The 19,010-nt window shown below is 39.6% G+C and overlaps 1 protein-coding gene across 1 annotated transcript in view; it reads right to left on the bottom strand.

Annotated features, from left to right (window-relative positions):
• Positions 1–19,010, bottom strand: part of LOC135437449 (uncharacterized) — a 98,659-nt gene that overhangs the window by 60,002 nt on the left and 19,647 nt on the right. The window contains exon 2 of the mRNA XM_064695377.1: positions 3,069–6,490. Coding sequence (XP_064551447.1) covers positions 3,069–6,490 — 3,422 coding nt within the window. The remainder of the gene's footprint in view (positions 1–3,068; positions 6,491–19,010) is intronic.

Genomic DNA, 19,010 nt, shown 5'->3' with positions numbered 1-19,010 from the left:
TGCGATAATATTAATCAAAACGCTTTTATCTAATGAATTTTGATGGCAAGTTTATAAAAACGAAGAAAAAACGAATACAAATAAAAACCAACTCGTTATCGTTCAGACAGAATAAATAAGAAGACAGCTAGAGGGGAGTACGAGATAAATAAAGGGAGAGAGGGGCATCAGGTATATGCAAGATTTGCGACTAATTTGCGGTTTGCGTTGTTATTGTGGTTGCGCATTGAATTTATCATTGTGTTACCTGTTACCTGTAAATGTACCTGTATATAATAAATAAATAAATGTACATATATATTTTTATTAACCACGTTTTTGATGTTGCAATTCTATTGTTAATTCCAAACGTTTTGCACAGAGTTGGAAAAATGTAAAAATAATCAAAATTAAATAACAAATAAAATGGACACAAACGACGAGCCGCGCAATTAAACTAATTGAGCATTTGCTCTGCTTTAATTCTACACAATTTTGTGTTAAACTAAACACAAATTAAAAAAAAAACAAAAAACAGCAAGAAAGTCAAAGTTCAGTGGAATGAATTTTTGCTACATCTCTGTCTCATTCTCTCCCTCTCCCTCTCTCTCTCTCTCTCTCTCTCTCTCTCTCTCTCTCTCTCTCTCTCGCTTTGCCAATCTGCTGCCTTTTGTATTAATTTGTATAATGCACATACGCCCCTTCGGCCGGAACGAACGAGGTTGAGGGGGCGGGCATTGGGGGAATTTGCCTGGTTCACATGACAAAACAAATGTTGAGCTCAACTCATGTGCGTCTCGTTTTTAATGCCAAAAAACGAAAAAAATTACTGTGAAATTAAGCACAGCGCACACGCATAAGCCCCTAGACCCCGCAATCCCCGCTACCCCCCTCCCTCCCTGGGTCAGCCCCTAGTCAAGCACTCCACAACTCTCCTTGAACCCCGCCCTAATTTATGCTTAAATATTAGGCGCCCCCTAGACCGACAAATGATGCTTATTATACACGACACGGGTCCAATAAATTGTTCAACTTGGCGTCGCTTTGCTTTGGCTTCTCGCTTCCCGCATCTCGCTTCTCGCTCTCTCTCATTCTCTCTCTCTCCCTCTCGCACATAGTTGAATTTGACTTTTGTGACCAACACTTTGTTTAACCATGTTGTGGATCTTGGGGTTAGGGTTCGTTGTTTCTCGGTCATATTGAAGTCTATTCTGTTAGTCCAGTGTGGCTAATTTGTTTATGTTTGACATTCACAGGCCACAATATGCATGAAGTCACGGCGAGAAGACAAATAAGTAATTAGTAACTGTTGCCTAGCTGTAGATGACACCGTGGGACTATTAGAAACCTTTTCCAAGTTAGTCTTTAGAGGTTTTTCTATAGAGAAGCAGATCATTAAATTTACGATTGATTCAATTTAAGTAGTATTAAAGTATTTAAGAATTGGTTTTTTTTTTTATTTGTAACCAAAAACAGAATTTAAACTCCAATTGTTCATTTTCTTATTAGCTTAGAAATGCATTAAAATTTCTAGTAACTCTCGACTTAAGAGATTATAATTTCCAATTGTTTATAGACTTGTAGAAATTAAGATCTCTGCCAGAGAAAAAGCTTTATAAGCATAGAAAAAGCTGAAACTGGTTCACTTTCTGAAGAGAACTTTTGAATAGAATTTTTGTTTTGAAGCGATAGCTTGCTTGAAAGCTCAACGCTTAAACCATTTGTGAATTATAAGAGTTCAAGATTCAACATTAAAAATGATTTACTTAATATCAAACAAATAGCACTCATAACATTTGAACTATATACGCTTTACATTTGAAATGAAATTCGCTGCCCTTTAATCAATTTATTTAAGATTAATTAGATTTTGTTAAAACTCTACAACCTCTAGGTCAAGTTTCCAGTTGGGATCAACAAATGAGCAGCCTGTTGCGCCAGTTTATTCAAAAACTCGTAACTGACCCTGAACTCAATTTTATTAATGTACATTCTAGTCGCATATATACATATATGAGGGGTGCGACTTTATCACTCGCAGGTGAGCGATGGCTATAAACTGTGAATTCGATAGCCTTATAAACAGAATGTGGAACACAAGAAATCAATCAGCAGGCACAGCTGATAAGAGAAGACGCCGGCAAAGGTATGTGGTATACGCGTCGATAAACTAGGCATCCACTTGACAAGCAGATAAGATACTTGGCAACAATAAATATGCGAAAAAGATGCTCGGTGAGGATGGGAAAAAAAGGACTCCGGAATTACCTATTAAAATTCGTTTGATATGGAAATGAACGCCAAGTGGAAATTGAAGAAAAGCTTTGGAGTGCAAATTTCATATTTCTTCATATTTCTAGGTAACATTTAAGCAATAAATAAAACAAAGCATATAGCATATAGTTCTATACACAGTTTAAAACAAGTTTGTTATAAAAAGAATTGAAAAAAAGAGCCTCAAAAGATCACGAAAAAAATAATTAAAACTGATATATAATCAGGTATAAGGAGATTGACGAGTTGGAGAGCTACTAAAATTCAAGATATATCCAAAAACAAATTCAATAAGAGAACGAAACTAAAAATAACTTGAGGAACAGCAGCGTTAGCTAATAATGTGACCATGGAGGTGGAGTATTTATTTAAGTTAGGAGCTAGTTTATCCCACAAAATACTTATATTGACTGGAAAATATATCCATAACAAAATCAGTAAGAAAAAACTCTTAGGAGCTCTTCAAGGACAGAGACAAATGCTAATAATCTGAACATGGAGGTGGAAAATTCACTTGAGTTTGGAACTAGATGGTTCCAATGAAAAATATATTAACTGCAAAATATAACCAAGAACGATTTCAAGAGGAGTAACCACTAAGAAAGGAAGAATTAAACTTAAAAGACAGAGACGAATGCCAATAAACTGAACATGGAGGTGGAATTTAAACTTATGCTTGGAGCTAGCTAGAGCCAAAAAGATATGTTAACTGCAAAATATACTCTACAACGATTTCAAGAAGAGTTAAAACTAAGAAGACAGAACCAAATGCTAATAATCTGAACATGGAGGTGAAGTATTCACTTGAGACTTACCGTTTAACCAATACCGGCTGCAAACGCTTTGCTGCTGCTGCGGCTGCTGCTGTTGCGGCCGCAGTGGGCGATGTGGGTGACTGCGATTTGGAGAGACGAGCAAACACATTGACGCCGACGCCGGCGCCGACGCCAACAGAGCCTTTATCCTGTGGCTGCCGCGTTGACGTCGACGTTGTGGGCGTGGCATTCGTAGGCCTAACGCTGCCGCTGCGCTTGACCAGCGGCGTGCCCGAAGGCGAACGCCTCACCGTGGGACTTATGCGCGGACTGCCGCTGCTGGTCGAGGGGCTGCGCGGAGCCGAGGCGCCAGTGCCAGCGCCCGATCCCGATCCGGATCCGGATCCGGCCATGTTGCGCGTGGTGGACACTTTGGATTTCACATCATTGTAATTAGTTTTGATGGTTGACTTATTGCTGGCGATTTTATGCATAACTGCATCCCATTTATTTGGCGTTTTAACACTGCGCGACGATTTTTTATTTTCTGCTGTAGCAGTTGTTGTAATTTTACACGACGATTTGGGCGATGCGAGCGACGAGCTGGAAGATGGCGACGCGCTGTTAAAATTCTCAACCGTGCAGAGCGACGTTAACGATGCGTGTGGACGCGGCGACGCTGCGCACTGTACTGACGATCGCTGCGGCTGCTGCTGCTGTTGGTCGCTGCTCGCGTTGAAAGCTTCGTCGCAAAAGCTTTTGGCGCTGCCGCCGTCGACGCTGCAGTACGAGGTGCGATTGGAGAGCGTCGTCGCGGCCGACGAAGAAGAGAGCGGACGCGGCTGCGACTGCGACTGCTGCTGCTCGGCTCTCTGCGCTTGACCTTGAGCTTTGCGCAGCGTCTGCGTGGACTCGTCGGGCGACATGTCCATCTCCATTTCCATGTCCAGCTCCAGTTCGGGCAGCCGCATTTCCTCATCGCAGCGATTTTCGACATCCGTAAAAATGCCCGATGATTCCATGCACGAATCCTCGAGCTGCGGCACCGAGGCGCTCGGCTGCATAGCCGGACCATATAGCTGGCCATCGATGACCTGGGCGCGGCGATCGCCGCGCTGCAGCACATCGTCCGCATCGGATTCGGTAAAGAAATCCGAATCGGTCATCGGATCCTGACGACGCATCGGAGCCGCCGGCGCTGCCGGCATGGGCGGAAAGCTGGGCTGGCGGCTGACGCGGCCCAAGTGCGGTCCATTGCTGGGCGAATGATCGCAGGCGCCGCGCGATGCCGGACGCGACATTTCGCCGTCGCCCTGATAGCCCGTATCCAGGCTGGTCACACTGGTCACGCTGGTTATAAAACTGTTGCTCAGCTTGGGAGCAGCGGCCGGAGCGGCCACCACGACGGCGGCGGCAACAGCGGGCGCAGGTGCCGCCAAAGCAGCCGACAGCTGCGGCTCTATGGGATCGAGAGGCAGCTCCTCCGGCGAAGGTGTCTGCTCCAGGCGCAGCTGCTGTTGCAGTTGCAAGTGTTGTTGCTGTTGCTGCTGCTGCTGCCGTTGCTGCTGTTGCTGTTGTGCCGCGGCGGCGACCAGCTGCAGCTCCAGCTGATGACTGAGATTGGGATTGTTGCTGTTGTTGTTGTTGTGCTGCGAGGATGAGTCCAGGAACTCCTTCATTTGATCCGGCGTCAGGATGCCCAAGCTCTCATCCAAATCGAAGCTGTGCTGCTTCTTGAGCAGCTGCTGCTGCAACTGCTGCAGCTGCTGCTGCGATGCCGAAAACGAATTGTCGACCAGCTCCATGGAGGAGTCCAGAGTAGTCTCCTGCAGCTCCAGGCCAAAGCTGTAGCGCGTACGCGGCGTACGCAGCTGCACCGCACTGCCCAGCGTGGCATCCACCAGATGTGGCGGCAACAGTTCACCCTCGGGCGTGCGCGTCGGCAGCACCAGATCGCTGCGCGCCGCCTTCAACAGCGGCGACAGCAGATGCACCGGCACCGGCGTCTGCTGATAGCGTCCGACGCCGTGCGGCGTCGTTGTCGCCGACTGCGGCGTCAGGCAGACCAGCGAATGCTGCGGCATCGAGCGACCTCCGGCGCAGCGTTGCGGCGTCTGCTCCAAAAATTCGCGCGTCAAATTGAGCAGCTGGATGTGCCGTGCCGGCGACTGCAGCCCGCTGATGTCCAGCAGGCGCTCCGTGTTGATGGTCGAGTTGAGGGGCAGCTTCATGGTGCTCTTGTCCGGCGCCAAGGCGGTCAGCGTCACATCCAACTCGGTATTATCCAGTTCCGTTTCCAGCGGCAAATCCGATTTGATGCCGTTCATCAGCAGATCCAGGCCCGAGGGCATGGACATGTGCTCCAGCAGCGGCAGCTTTTCCATGCTCCTAGTCAAGTCCAGGTTTAGCTCATGGCTCGGTTCGCTGCCGGCGGCGTTTATGGTGCGTGTGCGATCGGCCGCCTCTGGACCACTGACCACGGGACGCGTGCGATCCGCACGGAAGCAGCTCAAATTGGCCAAGAGCTGTGTGGTATCCAGTTGCTCGGTTGAGTCACCCTTGGCGGGGATTACGGGACGCGTGCGATCTGCTCGCTCGCCGCTGAGATTGCCCAGAAGGTGTGTGGCATCTGCTGGCTCGTCGCTCGCGGGGATTACAGGGCGTGTGCGATCCGCCTGGGCAGAGCTAGTTGCCAGCCGGGTGACGCTCAAAGGACTCACCAGCTTTGTGGCATTCGGATCCAGCTCCGGCTGCTCCTTTTTGTCCACAATGACAGTTCGAGTACGGCTCAGTGGAGAGCTCGATTCGATCAATGTTGCATCCAAATCCAGGGTGCGTCCAAAGCCCACGCTGGAGAGACGCGTGTTCTCCAGCCGCGTGCGATTTGGCGTGGCCGAGAGCGTTAACTGCATCTGTGACTGCTCCCCCTCCGGCTCCCGCTCCCTTAACTGTTGCTCCTCCTCGTCGCACACAAACGTCTCGGAGCGCATCAGCGGCATTGGCGTGCTGCTGGTCAGCAGGCATTGCTGTTGCCTCTGCTGCTGCTGCTGCTGCTGCGGCTGCTTGGCAGCGGGCAGCGGGGTGTGTGGCAGCGAGCTGGTCATCAGGCTCGAGGCAGCTGCTCCCTGTATTCCGCCCACGCTGGCGCCCATCATTTTGCCCTGTCCAAAGTACTTCTTGAGCACATTGGTAGTGCGTTTGCTGATCAAGCTGACCGCATTGTTCAGCCGCTCGCCGGAGGCGCTCTTCTTGATGCTGGCGCCGAGATCGTGCAGCGGCGCCGCCGCCGGATGATAGGAGCTAATGGGCCGCGCCTTGACATTGGCCGGCGCGGCGGGCGCACGAAAGATTTGTGTGGTCGACTTCACTGTGGGTGGGCGTATGTGCGAGGTGGCGCTGGCGCTGGTGGTGCCACCAAAGCTGCCCGGCGGCGGAATGCGCGAGATGCCGTCCAGGCGTGGTATGCGTGTCGTAGCTGGATCCTGCAAGGAATATGAACAACCAAAATATTTCATGAATTTAATTGTTTTGGCTTGACTTAATTGAGTCAACAGAGAAGACAGACACACCCTAAACTAATCCCGCTTCCCACACTACTCCAAAAAACAATTATTATCATATTATTATCTTAGTAATCATGTCGAATGAATACAACTGACAGATACCCTAAGTCCGAGCTTTTATACTTGCATACAAACGTATGGCAATCAGCCAGTGGCTGTGCATCTTTTTGTCTCGTTCTCCCTGTTTTTTGGGGATGTCGGAAGGTTTCCGAAAAGTTAAATCGAAAAGTTGATCATGTTTCATAACAAATGTAGTGTCTGTAGCTTTTATAATACTCGTTATTAATAGATATTGAGAAAATCGGAAGATATCGATAGTTTATTTATAAATATATATATGTGTATGTTTTGTACTAAACGATAACTATAGATTTTGGGCAAATTGATATCCATCGATGGTTTAAAATAAGCTTGATATGCATATGGGGCACATCATTTAATATAATCGATATTTATCAATATTACGCAAATTAGTAGTTATCGTTAGTTAAACTATAAACCTAGCTGAATATGGTAAACGAGTTTTTTAATAATCGAAATTAATTGGTTTTGAGCAGATTGATATTTATCGATAGGTGTAAATAAACTTGATCTGTATATCGTACACCATATGCCAGAAGCTGAACAGCTTTTATGATATTCAATATTTATCGATTTTATTTATGGATCTTTTGAATGTCGAGTTATCGATATGCTTTTATAATTATTAATATTTATCGATCTAGGAGGCTATCGATATTTTAAAGTAGACTCGATTTGCGTATGGTACACACAAAATGATTTAACATATTTTACAAGTTTAGCTTTTATGGGATCTGTGTAGCGGATTATATGCAAACATCTGCGCAATTGCAATATACCCTTATATATATCCGCTTGAATGTGTACAGGGTGTACAAATCTGGCAAATGCCTCAACAGATTGCGACAGCTGTCTTCTGACCTAAGACCTGCAACCCCCCCCCCCCCCCCCCTCCCAGCAACTGGCGCCCGCGACTGGTAAAGTGCGTAGTTATTTTTCGACGTGGCGCCAACTGGTCTGTTGTCCCGCGACTCGCCCACCCCGCCGCTTCGCACGTGCTTAGACTTTGTGTTTTTTGGCAGGCGCCACCCTGCAATGTAGTTCACTGGGGCGTTTCCACTTGGCATCAGTTCAACGCACTGTAAAACAGGGTGACTGAGGTGCAAGGGTGGTCGGTCGCGGGTGTGGTGGGGGGAGAGGGTTTGATAGCGAACATCAGCGGCAGGGGTTGCCTGGCGCTGATGTCATCAGCATATGCAATTTTCGGGGGGTTTGTATACCCTGTAAATTAAGTTTAATTGTCATTTTGGACACATCACAATCTGATAATGGGCTGCATTTCGAACAAAGTACGTTTAGATATATAAATATATATAGGTGCTTAGATAATAATTATCTTTAATTCAGTGTCAAATCAACCAATAAAGATTACTATACACAAGGCCCTATTAAGGATGGGACAGTCACTTTTTTAAGAATTACATTTTTAGAGGCCTACGCTTTCTATTTTATGTCTTTATTCTGACTCATTCTTAAGCATTTTATTATAGCTCTTATAATTGAACTTTTTTTTTCCTTAATTTTAAATAATTTCCCCCATATGGTATATCCTATTTTTATATGCTTTATTCGAAAATTTTTCGATATATTATGCTTAATCTCGTTCCACTTAAGTCTAGGCAATTTTTCTATTTATCTATACTGGTTTTAGTTTTTTAGAGTTTTTGCAATAACTTTCTCCATCTACCCTAAGAAAATATCATTTCAAATATCAATATTATATTCATAATGTTTATTTATATTATATTTTTTTTTAATATTATTATTATAATTATTTCAGCGCCTTCTCATAAACGCTTACAACAGGATATCTATATAGGCGCATACTCTTAACTTTGCTTCAACCCGCCTTTCTTTGGGGTTGTTTACGTACAAGCTAAACGCACAGCTAATTGCAGTCTAATATAATTAAATGGGGACAGGTTTTGGTTACGCTGACTTCCTTATGAAATGCGACATGTCCCGAGCTTCTATATGGTATTTTATATCTACACGTGCATGATGTATATTTATATCATGTAATTATTAAATTGCAGGGAGTTGGGTAATTAAGCACGTGGGGTTTGTGCTAAAAAGGGATGATTAAATGGGCGGAAGTTGGGGGCTGATAATGATTATGCAAAGGACATTTGTGGCATCAATTTTCATTGGGAATTCTACTTTGTAGCGCAATCAAAATACATAACTAGAGTTCCTTTTAATTTTTTTTTTTTAATTATATTAAAGTTTAGCATGAGTTTTAGATATTTCATATTTATTATTATTCATTATGATCATGATATAGTTATAATCCATTAAATTAATTTTTAAAATTACACTAGTTGTCTTTTGGCTAAGACAAAATTAAAACTAGATTCGAACTCGAAAGATATTTAGGGAAATAATTCAAGAACTTTCATTGCTTTCAGTATTATTCACACATTTTTAAATCGAACTTAACTTATTTTCTACAATTTTCACTTCAAATTCCAAACCTTTAATCCACACATGCTTGTTGTTCGCCTTTTCCTGCTGCTCTTGCAAAATTCCCAAGCTGTTTAAGCAAGAAAATAACTCAAGTTTCTGCTTGCTTATGAACTCAAGCTCTAAATATTTCAGTTTAACAAGACGTTTACAACGAATCTCAATGGGCGCAAAAACTTTTGTTCTTATCTTTTCGGGTCCGACAGGAAAACTTTCGACAATATGCTACAAACGTATAACGTATATATACGGGCGCCGCAATATTAAATGTGCCCAAATGCAGTTTACATAGCTGGCTTAATCGAAAATGCAATTTTCAGCGCAGACAAGTTAAACAAGCACATTGGGGGCACATTTTGGCCGCCCACAAGTGCAAAGCCTTCGGAATGTCCTTGAACTTTTTCGCGTGCCACATAGAGAAAATGTTAAAACTTTCAGGCGAGAGGCAACAACATAAAACACAAAAACCCCAACTGAACCAAGAGAACCAAAACCAACACAGCTCAATGATTGTTATCAACTGCAAAGTTGCGCCCGGCATGGGGCGTGCGGTGAGGGGCGTGGCGCTGGGTTAAGCCCACAGGAGTCGGTACGTATTGCTCATTTTGCCAGTGCCACATATGTGGCCCATAATTATTGCAATATGACACGCAGCAGCTGCAACTGGGCTGGTTTCGTTAAATGGCATCGATATGAACTCGCGGGAATTGCCATTATGAAGGATTTCTCGCAGCATGACGTCAAGTTTTATTAATGAGAAAGATAAAAACATATATATAAGCAAATATATCCAGCGGGGACTGCAATGTCTGCCATAAATAACTGATTAATCTGGGAGTATTTTTTAACAGCTGTCTAGGATAATTTTTAATTGGAAAGCGAAAGAAGAGATATCTACAAATTCGTAGTAGGGCGCTTGAAGTATATGAGCTTCAATGTGGAGGACGATAGAATGGGATAAGACATTATCAAAGGTTTGCATTCACAGAAGTATGCACGGTCACATGTATGTTAAAGATTATGTTAAGCATTACTGTTAAGAAGAGTAAAAAAGAAACGTTGAGAATACAGAAAGAGTAGTTGACATACATATACTTAATTTAATATATACATATGCCATATAAACTTAATCATCCTCTCACAACATATATCATAAACATATGATGAAACGGATCTGGATATGCATATATAGTTACAAAAGATTTATACTTCAAAGATTTATACTTCAATGCGTTATAAATTTTGGGACTAATGGACATACCATATGTGAGGCCTTTCATGCTTGGATTTTATTCCATTTTCGTGAACTCGTATCCATTTAGCTTAATTTTTTATTGCATACTTTGTAGAGCCTGAATTTATTTTTAGATTACAGCCGGAAAGTATGGAACGTGATATATATTTATTATTTGACATCCCTTCCTTTCATTTAAGAACTTGTTTTTAGTTCCTTGAATACTCTCTAATTAACTCTCTGGTCTATAGGCTCTAATCACTCGAGTCTACCTATAATACTTAAACTTCTGTCCAAAAAAATAAACGTCTATATTCTTAAATTAAGAAAACATTTATTATCTTTAATAGACTTTATCAAACTCTGTGAAATGAAATATATTATATTGTATATCTATATATCTATACATTTATACATCTTTACTTTTATGCATCTATACATCTTTACATCTATGCATCTATACATCTATACAACTATACATCTATACATCTTTACAGCTATTCACCTATACATCTATACTTCTATACATATATGTATCGATACATCTATATATCGATACATCTACATATTTATATATCTATACGTCTGTATATCTACCTATCTATCTATCCATACTCATTTCCCATCTTTTTGGCTTTTCATAATGAACTTGATATAAAATCAAAAATTTGGCAAATTTCCTGAAAATCTATTAGCCTTTTAAACGAGAGCAAATGCCAACAGCCACAAAGGAACGAAGGAATTTGTTATTTGGGCCACAATATTTGTGGCAACAATGGAACAATCCAAATATATTTGTACCGCTGTCGAAAACCGGCAATTGGCGAGGAGACAATAAAAAAAAATCATGACAAAAAAAAAAGAGGAGGAAAAAACGCAGCACGCAACAAAATAAAAATACTGAAATATTGTCATAACGCAGGATAAAGGAAACGGAAAGGAAAGCAAAGTCAAACAGAAAAAACACAAAAAATAAACAGAGGGTGGCTTTAATATAAAAAAAAAAAAAAAAAAAAAGGTACAGCAAATGACAATGTACACACAAAGTGGGGGCGCACTGTACTAAAAATTCTGTTATGTGGGTTAAGCGCCAACGCATGTCCTTAGCCTGAGGGGCGAAGGGACGGAAGGTGGGGGTGGGTTGGGGCTGGCGTGGGAGGTAAAGAGGAAGCCGGCAAACGGAACTAAATAAAATTTATCGATTTATATACACATGCAGATCGACATGTGAGGTTGGGGGTAGCTAGCCATGTATATTAATAACATTTAACGTGCAAGACGAGGGGGCTAGTACAAAGGCGGAGGGGGGTGGAGGGGTTTAGTAGAGTGCATAAATTCAAAGAGTTGCGATTGTTTTCGGTTTTCGTGTGTGTTTGTGTGTTTTTGTTTGGGAATGTGCATATGCATAATTTACACGGCCAATCGATGACGATTACAGAGCACAAAATATGTGCAAAATCTGCAAAATTATGAAATATTCAAAATTTTGTGTGTCTGTGTGTGTGTGGGGGGGGGGGGTTGACAGCAGATGCGCATTTGTTGAGCTGACATTTGATATGTTTGGCATTTTATCGTATTTCATATTTGTGCTATCATGACCTAATTAAATACGAAATGTCATAATTGAATTTGTTAACATGATGCGAATAATCGATTTTGAGTAAATATGCACAAATAACTTTCAGCTTGAAGCCAAATTCTATATTCAGTAAATCCAAATGTATTTTGCTAAGCTTTAAACCTCTAGTGCTTTGTCGAGTTTAGTTTAGTTAAGAGCTTAGTTAACTATCAGCTGGCATTTTTGTTGTTTGGCAAACACAACTTTGATACATGAAAAGCTCTGGAAATTCTGTGTCAACGATCAGTTTTTTTTGGAGATTTGCAAGCCAACTATTTCCTTGTCTCTAGAGACTTCTGGGGTAAGGGTTAGGTTTTGTCCACAGAATCTGTAGATCTTACATAAGTTCATATCAAAAATAATAAATATATTAAAATTTCGGAAAGACTTGCAAGTCAAATATTCCTAAAGTCTCTAAAGATTTCTGTTTCCCAACCGTATATCTAGCTAAGGTAAGTTTTTGTCCACGGAACCTCTAGACCTTGCTAAATTACACATACAAATAAAGAATCATTAAAAGCCAGACACAATTTACGCTCTATACCCTACAAATTATACCCTACACTTAAAAATCTGTTCAATCGACAAACTTAACTTTAGACCCTCCCCAATTATACGCCCTCGACTATGCTCTTTCAGTCAGTATCAACAATTTAAATCCTAGATTAATTAAAGGTTCACTCTGCCAGGGTACTTAAATAGTCGGCTAATCAAACACACTTGCTTTCCAATACCATATCGACGCCCAAATGACTGACTTCTTCTTCCTCCATGCCCAGCTTATAGCCAAAACAACTCAATCCAGTTAACTGTGCCGTGCAGCGAGCCAACTTGGCTCGTATATTATACAAGACTGCAGGGGCTACAGACATTTTCACAAGCCATTAGCTCGTATCCATCAACGGGGCGCTAAGCGGCTTATCTTGGCAGCCGTTGGGCAACGCCGTCCGGAAACTGGTCAACATTTTAAAACGTGACGGCAAATGAACCAGAAACTGGGGCCCAAACATTTCAGTTGCCAGCTGATGTTTGACTTAAATTAAACTTTTAATAAAAAGTGCACTTATTTAACTTATTCATGAATTTCAAATGATTTCAGTATGTAAAAGCAATCAAAATAATGCGCAAATAATTTTCATCAATTTGCAGCATACTTGGCGGCAAAATTCTTCTTCACAGCATACTTTTCCTTAAACGCAGCAGCGTCTGGCGAAAAGTTGTCAATAAATTGAAAAGTCTGCGACAAAATTTTTAATATTCTGCAGCGCTTATCCATGTGTGTGTGTGTGTGTGTATATATATTTTGAGTCATATGTGAAAAACCCTGTAATAAAATTCTTAAGTGGGTATACGAGCTTCTGAGGCATAAGTATCTTGTCAGTCACATATGTAATACTCTATAATACAGCTCTAAGGGGTTATGAGTAATACCCTGTACTAAAGTTCTTAGGGTCATTAGATGTTTAAGTATATTACTTTTTATATCAGTAATATCCTATACGTGAATATAAGTTAAAATTTGAGGTGTTTGATAGAAAAAAATGGAGGCAGAGGTAGTTTAATATCAAATTTTTTATATCAAGTTGATTCACGAGAACATGTGGAGTAAAAAGAAAGATATTATTTACTTTTTTAACAAAACATAAGAGGAATCGAGTTTTAATTTAAATTTTCAGTGTATAAACATAACCTCATACGCTTAAACAAATAGAAATATAACCTTCCAAACATATTACAGGGTAACTCCTTTGCAAATAGCTTATGTAATGTTATTTTACGCCTCACATGCTGCACAGCGCGTGTGTTTCTTAAAAATAGCGCCTCATTTTATTTTTCTTCGCCATTTTCTTTGTATATCTTTCCCAAGGGGGCAATAATTTTTGACAATTTTGCAGTGGTGCGTAAAATTAAATCATTTTTATTGCGTCTTGAGTCTGACTCTGGGCCCTAGACATATGTTGAGAGACGACAATCTGCTGTCAGCCAGACAATTAATGTTAGAGAATTAAGCTGGACATATTTTACACTCGATACTGTGCCCAGCCGGAGACAGCCCGGGCGATTTATGTGCATCATCTGTGGAACAGTTTCAAGTAGTTCGAGGCAGTTGGCCGAAACACATGCCGAGAGATATATATGCGAACTAGTTGCAAATCAGTTAAGAAACGAGAGAAATAGAAAAGATTTACTAGATATTCTTTGCATTTGCCTGCTGTTGCCAGGCGCAATGAGAGCGAGGAAAAAATCGTAGCATACTTCTAAGCGCAAATTGAAAAGGCGGCCATCCATGGCAAAGAAATGCTTGTTCAGCGCAAAATAAAATGGAACAAACTCAAGAAATGATACAAAAATTGAAGTTGTTTCGATATGCGAAGGATTGAATACCCTCTAAAAAATATATATAAAAATCTTGATAACAGAAATTTGGTCTACAACATGCAACTAGTTGTAGATACTATAAGCTAGAAAGATTATTATAAATTATTATATTTAATTATATTAATCAATTATTTACCGTATATTATGTTAATTTATATATTTAATTATTTATTTGATTGATTTTCTATATTTGAAATAGATTTTTGGACCGAAAGACAACTATTTTCTAAAGAAAAGTTAACATTTTTGCAAACAATTTTTTACAAAATAAATATCGACTATCGTACTATCAAAGATATTGGTAAATATCGATTTCTCATATGAAATATATTAACATAATTAAATATTGTCAATGTCATAATCGTAGCTGCCTCTAAAACTTGATTAGTTATCGATTATTAATTATTTGATTGATTATAATTAAATAAATTCTATTTTAACATCACTCTTATAAGAAATATATTAATTTAATTTCGTACGAAACTATTCCATTTACGACCAATAGATCCTATAAAAAGAAATAAGACCGATGGGCAAAAATATTCACATTTTTTTCCCAGGATATTATAGGGTATAAAAAGAGCAAAAATCGCACAATAAGCAAAGGTCACAACAAAAGGCAAATGAAGTCGGTAAAAAGGCTAGAAAAAAATGAAAAAAAAAATTAGGAAAGGAAAAACATTTGCCATTTTAATTTGTATTGTGAAAAACAGCGGAGTGCGTGGCAGACTGGAAAAGAAAAGCCAAACAGTTGTCGAAATAAAACCGCCTTCTGAGGGGTGTTTATATAAATGAGTTTCTTATGGATTGCCCCAAAGAATTTTTCATTGTGTACGCTTGCGTTTTATTTAATGTGCCTTTAGTTGGAAATTCAACATGGAATTAATGTGTCGAAACATTTGTGCAACACGTGTGGCACGTCGGCTTAGAATGGCTTAAAGTGTGGAGGCTTTCCCCAATAGGTGTGTGTGTGTGTGTGTGTGTGGAAGGCGCTAATTAAGAGTCTTAGATACGTTGGCAACGATAAACGGATTAGTGCTTAGCGGATTGTTGGGGACACTTGTTAGAACGAAAATTGAAATTGACAATTAAATGTGTGAGATTTAGATTAGATGACTTAAATGGAGAATAGCTATGAGAGAATGTTTGAATTTCGTTAAGCAATTTTATATTTATATTTTACCTTTCCGTTTTATAATTATAATTAAATCAAATAATTATATATTTTATATATTTATATTTTGCATATTTATATTTGTATATTTATATTTAAATGTTAAATTTATTTTTATATATTTATATTTTATTTTATTTTATGCATGATAGATAATCCTAGAATGGGATATTAATCAAATTAAATTCGTGGTTTTTTTAGATTTATATTTTTAACATGTAAGAGTTCCCTAGAACAAGGGGATACCGTGAAGCTTCTCCTACTTACACCAAAATCAAGTATCTTTTATTGTGTTAATAGCCACAAAATTAAAGATAAATTAAAGATTTGTCTTTACTATTCTAGAAGCTACAGTTGAGTATAAAAGTATTTTGGCTATGCTTTTCTATTTCTAAACACTGTGGAATATGGATTTTCAGCTGCAGAAATAACTAAACTTGCCGCTTTCATTTCCATTAATCTATTATTCTTTATAGGGCTTTCTGCAATTTAAATTTCCTTCAGAAACCGATACATTTTAATTGGAAATATTTAATTTATATGCAAAGCTCAAGAGCTTGTATATGATATAATAATATAATGATTTGCAAAAGAATTTCAAAGATCAAATGCTTATTTCTCAATGCTTTAGTCGCCAGTTCTCAGCGGATTCATCAGGTAGCTGCGCACATTTCCCCTCCTCAATTCCAATTTCCCTGCACTGAGCTGCACATTGGATAATGCTTAAAGAAATATGCTATTTTCTGTTGTGAAACTTGCTTTAGAGTATGCAAGTAATTTATCATGCCCCAAGGTATCAGGACGAAGGCACAGTAGAGACATTTATCAAATGGCAGGCATGTGCAACGGCGGCAGGGGGAACGTGCAGCATGTTTCGTTAAATTTCGCGCATTTTCCTTGGACAAGTGCAAAAGCTTAAAGAAATTTGAGGCCAACAGCAAATTGTAAATGTAAATCGTTCGCCTGCAACTTCAATTGATGCGTCCCCCCTGGCTGTGCGCACCTTATGCACAATTTTTTTCAGCATTCTTCAATGGGGATATTCCCAAACCCCAAAACCAATTTACTAAATTGCAATCGCAATGGCAATTGATTTGCGAGCGTGCATTTTCAAGCAGACAGGACGTGAAATATAATCAACTCGAAAATACGTAGCTGCTGTGAGGGGTAATAAATAAACATGATTGCAACATGACTGCAGACGTATCGATAACATTATCGATACTTGTGAACGTTATATATTTTACGTGTAATCGATAACTTGTGAATTATCAAATTTATTTGCAAATCATTTGTTAACCTAGTCTCCTCTTAATAAGAATTCCTCATATTCTTTTTAAGCCTATCCACTATTAAAACTTTACCAGGCAGTTAAAATATTTAACATGAAGCTTGATTGCGACGTTGCCAGCTTGTCAGTTATATGAGCCTGGCTGCTTATGGTTATAAATGAGAAATGCTGCCAACTTAGCCGAATAAAAGTACTTCTCCTTTGAACGAGATGCAACATTTGAAATCTAGTCAAGCACAAGGAACCTTAAACTAACCTCAAACATTGCTAAATATGCGGTTGCTGTTCTAAATGTTGCCCCTTTTAAGAACTTTCATGCACTTTTAAATAGCATTTCGTTTCTAACCAGTAATTGTACACGTCCCCCTTTCGAGTGTTTTCAGCAATAAACCACATAGATGTACATCTAGGCGAATTACGAAATCCCAGAAAAACCGCAACAGCACTGGAAACTGCACAATGCACAAATAACAATTCGCACAGATGCACACAAATGTTTCTAAATGGCCTCTGGACAACAGCAACTGCAACTACAACAACCACAACTCAACATGCACAACAACAAGAAACAAGGGTAACAATGTGAACAGAGACAATAAACATAACCACAAAATGTTCAGCAGCTTCATTATTGTCAACAGTTCTGGCCTGGCCAAACACCAATTGACAGTCTGGCACTTGAAATTCAATATGAAATGCATCGTCATCCAGGCCGAATAATGAGCGTCATTGTCAATGCCACAATGCGATAATACACAATACTTAATACGCTAATCAGCTCCATTTGAGATTTGTATTTATGCTTTATTCTATTTAACGTGGTTTTCTTCTCAGTTTCAAAAAAGCTATTCAGTTTTAATTGAACAGAGTAGTGTACCTATTGGATATATCGATAAATCGAGTAATCGGATATGGTATATTTTTCACATTGCGTGTGAGGTCTCTTAGTTAGAAAAAATTATCCAGAATATATTCTAATATCTCGTCAGACTTTTTAGAAAGCCTGTCAATATTCGCAAAAAATTAAAAGTCATAATCTTATATTTTAAGAGAGCTGCCCAAAGTTTTCTTGCTATATTTTATATATTGAGTCAATTGGCAGGGCGTATCAGGGTTTAGAGAAAGTAAAATAAGTATATATGTATATTTAAAATAAAATATAAAATATTTATGCTTCCTCATTACTTTCGACCTTTCTTTAACATTTGCAACATCTTAATATTACAGGCTTTCTACTTTACTTTAACATTTATAGCAATACGGAGCCATGGTAAGTATGTAAACGTGCAGAGTCTTGTTAACTTACAGAAGCACGTTAACTTACAGAGTCAGGTTAACGTACAGTCTTGTTAACTTACCGAATCATGTAAGCTTGCATAGTTATGTTAACTTGCATTATTAAAATAAAAATATAATAGAATATATAATGTATACCGTGCAACTAAATTTTACAGCGTCACTTTAACGATACAAAACACTAAATTAAGTTAGCTGACAACATTTTTAACATTTACTGAACATTAACAGCGTAATTTTTAACATATTGAGTTAGTATCAATTATTTTAGACCAAACAAGCAAAACAGTGCATTATACATTTAATTCAATTGAATTCAATGAAATGTTGTTTGTAACATTCAATTAACATTATCAGCGTCGCTTTAACATTTCTTTGCTTACACAACCCGTGTAACATAGTTCGAAAAACAATCAGTTTAAAGACTTTTCCGTTCAAGCAAGTCATGGACTTTTAGTACCTGTCAGTCACGTAATCAACTAAATTATTTAAGCCAACATGCATTTCTTTGTACCCAATTCTTTTTTCTCCACTTTTGCTGTAGGCAGCCCCACACAGAATTTTTTCTTTTTGAACACCATCATATACGGCAATTGAAATCAATTTTCACTGCAGTTGAGTGGCTTCCCAACAAGCGAACCCAAAGCAATGTCCATCTTAACTCTCCGGTGAGTGCTGCAACACTTTCATACAAAAAAAAATAGGGTTTTTTTTTTGTTGTTGCGCTCTCCTTCTTTCTGGCTGGAAGCTTCTGTTGCTGACATTTTGAAAGCGCCTACAAATGCCAGTCGATAGTTGACCCAAATGCTGTGCCCCGCTCCCGCTTGAAGCGGGTGAAAGAGAGAGATTGAGGGAAAGGGAGAGAGAGAGAGGGAGGGGCAGCGGGGGCGCACTCATGAGAAA

Source organism: Drosophila montana, unplaced genomic scaffold (assembly GCF_035044405.1).
Source record: "Drosophila montana isolate Dmon_TW-CO22-7 unplaced genomic scaffold, ASM3504440v1 contig_3747_1, whole genome shotgun sequence".
NCBI classification, from domain to species: Eukaryota; Metazoa; Arthropoda; class Insecta; order Diptera; family Drosophilidae; genus Drosophila; species Drosophila montana.
This window is presented reverse-complemented; position numbering and strand designations above follow the sequence as displayed.